This window comes from Nanorana parkeri, unplaced genomic scaffold, assembly GCF_000935625.1.
Source record: "Nanorana parkeri isolate BGI_ZX_2015 unplaced genomic scaffold, ASM93562v1 scaffold1372, whole genome shotgun sequence".
NCBI lineage: Eukaryota > Metazoa > Chordata > Amphibia > Anura > Dicroglossidae > Nanorana > Nanorana parkeri.
In genome coordinates, this window is record NW_017307640.1 from 1 (window position 1) to 10,669 (window position 10,669).

The following is a 10,669-nucleotide window of genomic DNA, read 5'->3' on the forward strand; positions in this document are numbered from 1 at the left end:
CAGCTCTGGGTGTATACATTGTATAGAGCAGCCCTGGGTGTGTATCCTGGAGACCGGAAAGATATTTTAAGGATTCCTCCATTTAAGAAATGTTGAGAAAGACTGAGCTAGAGCGTCTAAGTACGTCAATCTCGGGCTCGGAGCTTTGCAAAGCACTATTGATCTAGTTGGGATTTGTTTATTAGGGCTCATGGGTGTGCATAACATACAATTCGAGTGCATTCCACCCCTGGGAGTCACAGGCTCTGCGTACAGCTGCCCATACAAATGAATTGGGAGGTGGTGGACACATGGCTGAATCCAAATGCATTGTGACTAATGGCTACTCTGTTGTGTTCAGAAGACAGAGAATTCATGTTATGCACGTGGATGGTAAGTCAGTGTACCACTTCCAGGTACTTATTACCTCTCAGAGATCGCAGTTCTCCCTCTGTCTTTGCCTTTGTCTGCTTTTCTCTCCATGAGAACGGTGCCATCAGATGACACAATCGTGTAAATGTTGGCGCCTCTGCAGTTGGCTGTGTTCAAAAATGTCTAAAGATGTCCACGCACCTTACGTTAATCGCGGGAAATCCCGCGATCGTACGATTACCTTAAGGTGTGTGGGAGCCGTGCGACCTCTACTATTGTAAGGTCGCACGACTTTTATCTTAGGAACATGTTTCGAAAACCCGCCGAGAATCGCACGATTTTCGGCGGGTGTGTAGCATGTTCGTAAGATAAAAGCCGGATGCCCGTTCAGCATTGCGGTCATCGGAAGCCCGCCCCTCAGCGGGGCGCGGCTTGCGATCATCGCAAGTACGATCTGCCTATCCAAGATAGGCAGAGCGTACATTTTTTAAATTACCTTACAAAAGTATTGCGATGGTTGTAAGGTGCGTGCCCAGCCTAAGGCTCCATTCATTCCTGAGCGGCTGTCCGCGCATATTCCGCTGTACAGATATGCGTGGAGCCTCTCTAAACAGAGAACACAATGCACTTTACAATGCAATGCACGAGTCTATTTAATAGCGAGTAATAAACGAGTGGTATTCGTGCAGATTTTTAAATATTAGCATTTTCGTCCCGCACAGTCTTTGGCGCGGGGAAACGCAAATGCTATATGTGAATGGAACCTAACACAGACCAGGCCCTGTTGCAGCCTCTCACCCTTATCACAAAGTTGCAATCTGATCACTGGGGGAGGGGAGACCGTGGAAATGCTTCCTCCTGCCTGCAGCAAACTGATCACTGGGCAAGAGGAGACTGAGGAAATGCTTCATCATGCCTGCAGCAGACCAATGACATCATCTTAGCCCAGGCAAAGTCACTAGAGGGGCTTTTTAATGATAGAAGTTGGAGCTTTATTGAACAGTTGCTGTGTCTGCGTAATGCCAGAGTAGAATGTATTAGAGCTGCAACAGTTAATCGATTTAGTCGATTAAAATCGACGATTGAAAACGTTGGCAACGTTTTCGATCGTCGATTCGTCGGCTATCGATTGATTTGCCTGTTCGGGGCTCCACATGCAGCCTGAGCCGCGCGTCACACGCTTCTCCCGTTGCGGCCGCCGTGCCCACGGCACAGGCCGCGTAAGCCACGCCCACCGCACGCTGAAGCCGCGCACGCCGCTGCTCTCCTCGGCGCGATCTCCCTCACCCGTCGCTGGCCCGCTGACAATCGAGGGCCCACCTTCTGAAAGCAAGTCAGTGGTGGAATAGCTGTACGGAGCTGCAGTGTGGAACAGGTGTGCGGGGATATAGTGGTGGAATAGGTGTGTAGGGGTGCAGTGTGGACCAGGTGTGTGGGGGTGCAGTGGTGGAACAGGTGTCAGTGTGGAACAGCTGTGTGGAGAGGCAGTGGTGGAATAGGTGTATGGGGGTGCAGTGGTGGAATAGGTGTATGGGGGTGCAGTGTGGACCAGGTGTATGGGGGTGCAGTGTGGACCAGGTGTCAGTGTGGAACAGCTGTGTGGAGAGGCAGTGGTGGAATAGGTGTATGGGGGTGCAGTGTGGACCAGGTGTATGGGGGTGCAGTGGTGGAATAGGGGTGCAGCGGTGGAACAGGTGTGCAGGGATGCAGTGGTGGAACAGGTGTGCAGGGATGCAGTGGTGGAACAGGTGTGCGGGGGTGCGGTGGTGGAAAAGGGGTATGGAGGTGCAGTGCGGAACAGGTGTATGAGTGTGATGTGGTGGAATAGGTGTTTGGGGGTGCTGTGTTGGAACAGGTGTACAAGGGTGCTGTGTGAAACAGGTGTATGGGTGCAGTAGTGGAATAGGTGTGGGGGTGCTGTGGTGGAACAGGTGTACAAGGGTGCTGTGTGAAACAGGTGTTTGGGTGCAGTAGTGGAATAGGTGTTTGGGGGTGCAGTAGTGGAATAGGTGTGGGGGTGCTGTGTGGAACAGGTGTATGGGTGTGAAGCGGTGGAACAGGTGTATGAAGGTGCAGCGAGGAATAGGTGTATTGGCGTGCAATGGTGGAATAGTTGTGTGGGGGTGCCGTTGTGGAACAGGAGTACAGGGGTGCTATGGTGGAACAGGTACGAGTTACGCTACGCACGCCGCGGACGCCACGCCCACCACACAAGCCGGACACACGCCCGCAGAGCACGCCGCCGCGACTTACAAGGGTTCAGAAACAGGTAAGGGGGACCTGTTTTAATGTTTCCTGTTTTAAAAAAAAAAAGCGGCACACTGTAGAATACCACCAGCTATAGAGGAACAACAAATCCCAGCAATAATATATTAAACACCCGGTATAATGTATTATTGCTGGGACTTGTTGTTCCTCTATAGTTGGTGGTATTCTCAATTGCGCTGTATAATGTATTATTGCTGGGATTTGTAGTTCCTCTATAACTGGTCAGTGGTAATCTGCATTGCGCAGTATAATCATTATACAGCGCAATGGAGAATACCACCAGCTATGGAGGACTACAAATCCCAGCAATACATTATATACAGCGCAATGGAGAATAACGCCAGCTACAGAGGACTACAAATCCCAGCAATAGTACATTATAGCATAATGTACTATTGCTACATTCCTCTATAGCTGCTGGTATTCTGCACTGCGCCGCTGTATAATGTACTATATTGCACACCACACTTTTTTTTACTTCCACCGCGCCAAGCTTGCTCCGGTGATGGACTACAATCTCAATACAAACTAGTAGTCCATCACTGGAGCCTTTTTTTTTCTTTTTTATCCGATTAACCGATTAATCGAACTTAATAATCGGCCAACTAATCGATTATGAAAATAATCGTTAGCTGCAGCCCTAGAATGTATTCATACCGATTGGTACAGTTGCCGAAAAGTCGACTTTCATTTTCTGCTGCAGGCGGGAGTCTTCACGGAAAGTTTGGTTTTCTCCTAAACAGCGCAACCAAAAGCCGAAGCCGGTCTGGTTTGTACTTTTGTTTTGTGCCGTCAGCATTTCATCTGAAACAGAAAGTTTATCTGTTGAAAGCTAAGAGAGGCATCATATGCATTGTGCCATCTGTCGCTGGCAGCGGAGCCTCGCAGTCTGTTCTAGTAGTAGACGCTTTGTACACCGCAGAGACGACGTGATAACATTCAGAAGCATTTCCTCTTCCCTGCGTATTTTCCGCGCATTGCTCGTGCGGTTTACTCACATGTATTTGAAGGCCGAGAAGACGGTTTAATGTACTGCAAGTATAGTTTAAAGGAGAACTATGAGGTGAGTGCTTTTCACTCACCTCATAGTTCTAGCCGACCTGTGACAATGGGACTGTCACAGGTCGGCTCAGTAGATCGGGAGGTGAGTGAACACATACCGGCGTTCGCTCACTTCTCGATCCTGTCACGGCTCTCTGCCGTGACAGAGGAGGGGCTGGATTCCCCCCCCTCCCCCCTCCGGTCCGCCAGCGCTGACTGGCGGAACGGACGGGGCGGGTACAGCTAGCTCTGACTCTAGATAGGCAGAGCCAGCTGTCACTCACGCAGCTGGGCGGATCCCGGCATAATTGTCGGGATCCTCTTCAGCTGCGGCGTCTCAGTATATCGCGAGCAACTGCTATACTGAGCCTTGGGTGACGGGAGGACGCTGGTTTGTGTCCTCCCGTTACCCTAAGGAGAACTATGGGGAAAACCCTTAACCCCATAGTTCTCCTTTAATGTCCCACCCTGGGCCGGATTCAGTCAGCGGTGACGTCACTTATCACGTGCTGGAAGCGGCACACCGAGCTTTACCGGTTCTTGTTAAACAATGAAAGTAGAATTGGATTTATAGGAGCGGGAAAAGCTACAGAAGTACAGAGAGGAGTGCTGGCGGAGCATGTCCCAGGTCAGGGGTCAACGGTGGCCTCTGCATCATCCAGCTCTGGCCATCATCCTGCCCAGCTCACTGATGTCACTGGTTACCAGGAGCTGAGCGGGACGTTGGCCAGAGTGTCCCTCTCAACTCCTGGCTGCCTCATTATAGGGATGGCCCTGTTCCTGTAGCATACAAGATCAAAAGGAACAGAGCAGTCTGCAGCAGCTGTCCATCTACTAGCTTGGAGAAAGATGGAGGGAGCAGTGGGGAGGAGGGGAGTGGATTGCGAGTAGACACACACAGCTTACTAGCACACACACACACACAAAAATAATAATCTTATCGCGGCTTAAATCCTGGTGCCTGTGCATTTCTTATCTGAGTTCACAAATCTGATTTGTATCAGCCCCTGCTGCAGCCTCCCTGGAACAGCCTCAAAGCTCAGCTTTGCATCACTGCAGCAACTGCATTAAAGCGGACCTCTAAGCCAGGGCTGGGCAACTCCGGCCCCCCAGCTGTTGTGGAACTACAAGTCCCATGAGGCATTGCAAGACTAACAGTTACAGACATGACTCCCAGAGACAGAGGCATGTTGAGATTTGTAGTTAAAGCACAGCTGGAGGGGCCGGAGTTGCCCACCCGTGCTCTAAGGGGACCCTAAGCCCAACCTGGACCTCGGCTCTATGGCACTGCGATCTATCTTGCATTATATATGAGAATTTCTACCGGTATCAGTAGCTCATCTTCATAAAGGCCGCTGCCTGTACTTTGGGTTTGCTGGGTAGCGGTGCTGCGGGTGGGCCGTTCTGTAAAACACTCTGACAGCTGCTGCCTACCGATCTCTTCATGTCCTGGGACTTGTCACACTTAATCAGCCCTGAGGATGGTCTGTACCCACCATTAAAGTAAAGGTCACCCATTCATCCTTTCTGTGATGGAAAGACCAATCTATACTTCTCATCCATGATTCAGTCTTACTGCAACATAATGATCCGGGCCTACGACGTCACCGTGTCAGTTTTTGAGATAACGGATAAACGAGACAATTATTAGTGAACCCTTGCCTTCAGAAGTAAAATATCATCTAGATCCAGTCATGCATTGTATGAATTGTTACTTTGTGTCACAGGATCTCCTTACTGTGTTTTAGAGCCTTGGTTCTCAACTGGTGGGTCGTGACCCAAAAGTGGGTCACGACCACGTGTTCAGTGGGTCGCCGTGTGCCTTCCACTTTTCAAGGTGATAGTCTCTTAGCCACCTCCTAGCACAGCACTGTCAGTTCTCACGCAGAGCAGCCATTCAGAATATGCTGCCCGGCGTCGAGTGTCAGCTTCAGGTGGGGTGGGCTGGAGCTATGGCCATGAGGAAGCTCCATCCATCCATACATGCATTGGTTACGTGCCCTGTAGAGGTGCCTGGACCGGAGTGATGTCACATTCTGGCTCCCGGCACCTCTACAGGGCGTGCAAGGGAGTTGTACAAGCAATGCATGTATGGATGGAGCTCCGTCACAGCACAGCAGCCCAGCATTGGACCCCCAGCTGAGGATCCATTCCAGTTCTTGTAATGGCACCCCAAACACACCTCCCACCCACAGTTCAATTGCCTGCACTGGAAAACACGGTACCGCAATACTGTGCATTCCATTGCAGTGCGACTTGGGTCGCGACTTAATGACTGAAGACAAATGTGGGTCCTGAGGTTACACAGGTTGAGAACCACTGTTTTAGAGGGTATGGAAACCCTAACCATTGACTCCTATGTGTGCCCTTTGTGGCCCACTGACGGAACTACACTGGTACCTCGGTTCACGAACTTAATTCGTTCCACAATTCTGGTCGCAAGCCGAATCAAACTGTGATCAGGCCGCAATCTCGACTAGCGGGAAGCCACAACCACGTGTCAGAGCGGGGAAGATGGCTGCGGTGGTGTTCGTCACCCGATGCTGAGTTCGCGAACGGAAACAAGATTTTGCTGAACTTCCTGTTCGTGAACTGAGGTACCACTGTGCTAGGGTCGCAGCAGTTGCATATGCGACTGGGCCCAGACGTTCCGCCTCTTGGAGGGCCCGGAAAGGAAGAAGAGGGCCTGGTCCTGGTAACCGCCGAGGCGCCAACATAGCCTCCTGGGACTACAGCTCCCAGCATGCAGCAGGCCAACGTTCCACAGGTGGTGGTGGGGCCCTTCATGGTTTCTTGCCCCGGGGAACTGAGGTTTCTATGTGTGCCTCTAGTTTGGCCTGTTAAATATGACATGGGAAATCTTTTTGTTTTATAACCTGCTGATCTTGTCAGAAATTCAGAGCTGTCCCGTGAACACTTCTTGTGTGAGCTCAAAGAGCCTATTTAGCCCCCCTAGTTCCTATTTTAAAGAAGAACTCTGGGCGAAATTTTTCTGGGTCTGCCCCCGCACTGCAAAGATCAGGTGCTCTTTTTTGTCTAGGCGCACAAATAACAAAGTCATACTTACCTAAACCTCGGAGCCGGCTTGCTCTTAGAACAGTCCCTGGAACCTCTCTCCCCCTCCACTGCAGCAGGTCATCACGTTCTATACACTGTGTATAAGATGTGAGGACACTGAGGGGACATACCATCGCGAGGTTCGGGTGAGTATGACTTTGTTATTTTTGCACCTAGACAAAAACTAGCACTTAACCCTTGTAGTGTGGGTGTAGCCCCATTGCAAGGGTTAGGAAAAAACTTCCCTGGAGCTCTTCTTTAAAGGAGAACTATGGAGTTAAGCCTTTTCCCCATAGTTCTCCTTAGGGTAACGGGAGAACACAAACTAGCGTCCTCCCAGCAAGTCAGTTAGTCCCTATGGTGATGGAGATAGTGGGAGTGGTTAAGTAATTTAGCAAAAGGAATCTAGAAGGGCTGACACCACCACCCACAATGCTGTGTGTTCTCCTACTACAGGACATAGGAGGTGAATGCAATTCTGGCAGATCTGCTGTTATTTTTCTGTACTTCCAGTCTTTAAAAGGGATAAAGCATGGGGAAATGTGCATGTGAGCGCTGTGTAAGTTGTCAGCGCTCTATAAATACCTGTAATAATAATATTGCAGAGATGTAATGTATGTGTTTTTTGCTTAGACTTTGCCTTGCCGTACACTTGGCCTCCTCTTGCGTGGAAGACTAATGATCTATACATTTTGTTGCAGGTGACAACTGTGAAGTGGACAGTGGCTCCGGACGGTGTGTGCCCGGGGTCTGCAGGAACGGGGGGACTTGCACCAATCTGGCGGAAGGAGGCTTCACCTGTCAGTGCCCATCTGGAAGCTTCGAGAAGCCATACTGCGAGCTGTCCACGCGTTCCTTCCCTCCAAAATCGTTTGTCATGTTCCGGGGTCTGCGGCAGAGATTTCACATGAGCCTGTCACTAACGTAAGTGCCACCGTCTGTCCCTACTGTCCATGTGATAATGAGAAGGTCTGTGCTGGTGCTTAGGGTTTCTGTCTGTTATGTTCGTCTTACTATTAAGGTCGGAGATACTTATTAGTTCACTTCTGTCTTTTGTAGGTTGATATAAGGAGTATCTTACTTTCCTAGTAGGGCACCTGTCTTTTGTATTGTGTATTGGCTCATGTACCTACCCAACTGTCACTGTGAGTTGATTGAAGGCTTGCCTTTTTTTCCCTGAAGGACTCGTCTCACACTATATGGCCAAAAGTTTGTGGAACCTGACCACCACACCTACTATATGGCCAAAAGTCTATGGACTGTCCTCCATACTGTTGAGCTCAGGTGTTTCTAAGTGTGCTGTTAATGTTACAGATAGAAAGTTTTAGAGAATGGCGCCATTCCAACCTTGTTGTAACAGTGTGGTAAAGGCCCTTTTATGTTTCAGCATGACTGTCCCCCTGTGCCCAAATCTCATAAAGACATGGTTTGATGAGTATAGTTAGGAGGAATTCAAGTGGCCTGCACATTCCATTGAACAGCTTTGGAATAAATTGGAGTGTCGATTTTGGACACAAAGCCAGTTCTATTGAGACCTAGTTTGACCAGTTTGGTCTCCAGTATCTCACATGGCCTGCACAGAGCCCTCAACTCAGCCTTAAAAAACACCACATATTGGAACACAGATTGTAAGCCAGGTCTTCTCATCCAACATCAGTACCTGAGCTCAACCCTACTGAACAACTTTGGGATGAATTGGAACGCAGACTGTGAGTCAGGTCTTCTCATCCAACATTAGTACCTCACTTTAACCCTCCTGAACACCTTTGGGATGAATTGGAATGATGATTGTGAGCCAGGTCTTCTCATCCAACATCAGTAATTTACCTCAACCCTATTGAACACCTTTGGGATGAACTGGAACCCAGACTGTGAGCCAGGTCTTCTCATCCAACATTGGTACCTGACTTTAACCCTACTGAACACCTTTGGGATGAACTTGAACACCTTCGGGATGAACTGAAGCACCTTTGGATCGAACTGGAATGCTGATTGTAAGCCAGGTCTTCTCATCTAACATTAGTACCTGACTTCAACCCTACTGAACACCTTTGGGATGAACTGGAACACCTTTGGATTGAACTAGAATGCCGATTTTTAGCCAGGTCTTCTCATCCAACATCAGTACCTGACCTCAACCCTACTGAACACCTTTGGGATGAACTGGAACACCTTTGGGATGAACTGGAATGCTGAATGTGCGCCAGGTCTTCTCATCCAACATCTGTACCTGACGTCTGAAATACACTTTTGGCTTAACGGGCCCAAATTCCTATGGACACCCTCTAGAATCTTGTGGAAAGCCTTCCTAGAAGAGTAGAGAATGTTATAGCCATTAAAAGGGGGCCAACTCCATATTAATATCCATGGTTTTGCAATGGGAAGTCCAACAAGCCCGTATAGGTGTGATGGTCAGGTGTCTACAACTTTTGGCCATAAAGTGTAGGGAATGATAAGAGTTGCTTCCTATGCGTTCCTGTCTTGCTGCCTCAGTGAGTTGGGCCTGCATTCCTTATAGAGATAATGGAAATCCTCTTGGCTGGTCCATTATTTGCACTCCCAGGCAAATGTTTTTGGTTTGCCCAGGGTGTCTTTAAGCAAACTATCAGTTAGCCTAACCATAAGCTGGCTTCTGTAGTTCCACAAGCTGCAGGCTCTATACCTACTATCACCCCCATCCTCCTCCCCCTGTTAATTTCACTTAGCTTGCACTCATCTCTAATTCCTGTCTCTCCCTCTCACCCAAACAAGCTCTTATTCATTTAATTAGAATTGATCTGATTGTGATGATGTCACAGAGAGCTGCTGCGCCCGCCAATCAGAGAAGCCCGCCTGGCTTCTCCATCTGTCAGGAGGGGAATTACCTCATCCGAGGAGATGAGCAATGAATCTGCCGCAGTCATTCTACTAAGTAGCCGCTCCCCAATCAGCCGACGGCCTTAATGGTTTCCACCGGAGGAAAAAAAGAGACATTTCTGTTAAACATTTCTGATCCGTGACCGCCGCAAAAATCAAGGCACGGGAAAGATGAACTTTCTCAAGAGGTTCTATAATCACATTATAATAATTAGAATTCTGATGATTAAAGCTGCCAGAATCAGACCCTTTAGCTTCAAACTGAACTCCATCCAGATATAAAAGACAGAAATGAATGCAGATCTGTACTTATTAATACATCAATACATGTATTTTATTAATGCAAGCAATGTAAGTGTCTGAATACCTGACCTGGTATCAGCCTCTTACCTCAGGGCTCAGACTGGGGGAAGACAGTCAGTTGTGCTGCAGAGCTCAGGTGCTAATGAGGAACATGCTTGTAGGAGGAGGGAGCAGAGTAATAGAGAGATGAGATCATCAGTAGATATTGTGAGTCACCTGCACTCCCTACAGCGTTCTCCACCTCTGCCTTGAGAATGTTGGTGCTCGCAGTGATGTCATGGATGGCGCCGTGTGAAACCTCCAAATGTTAGCTGCAAATTCACCAGCACTCGTGAACGTATGTCCTTGTTCAGTTTATTGAACATGTCACATGATTAATATAAGCCAACGTTTCGGGGAGCATCACGGTCCCTTCTTCAGGGGGACATAGTGACTATACAGATATATAGTGACTGCGCTACTATGTCGCTCTGAAGAAGGGACCCTGCGTAGCCTCGAAACATTGGCTTATATGACGCACGTGAGATGTAAAATGCACAAGAAAATATGTTCACGAGTTCTGGTCATTTTGCATCTAACACATGAGATTGTCAGTCTGCTGCATGTAACAGACATGGCTGTGTTGTGTTGCAGAGCTGCGCAGATCTCAGAACTGGATCGACAATTATAAACTCTCTCTCCTCTCTCATATCTCTTTCTCTCTCTCTCTCTCTGCCCTCTCTCTCCTCTCATATCTTTCTCTCTCTCTCTCCCCTCTCTTTCTTTCTCTCTCTCTTCTCCCCCCCCCCCCCTT

The 10,669-nt window shown here is 48.8% G+C and overlaps 1 protein-coding gene across 1 annotated transcript in view; it reads left to right on the forward strand.

Moving 5' to 3' along the window:
- The first annotated feature begins 290 nt into the window (after nt 1-290).
- LOC108797960 (cadherin EGF LAG seven-pass G-type receptor 3-like) overlaps nt 291-10,669 on the forward strand; it is a 111,430-nt gene continuing 101,051 nt past the window's right edge. Inside the window, exons 1-2 of the mRNA XM_018569648.1 lie at nt 291-372; nt 7,419-7,641. Of these exons, the coding sequence (XP_018425150.1) occupies nt 291-372; nt 7,419-7,641 (305 nt within the window). The remainder of the gene's footprint in view (nt 373-7,418; nt 7,642-10,669) is intronic.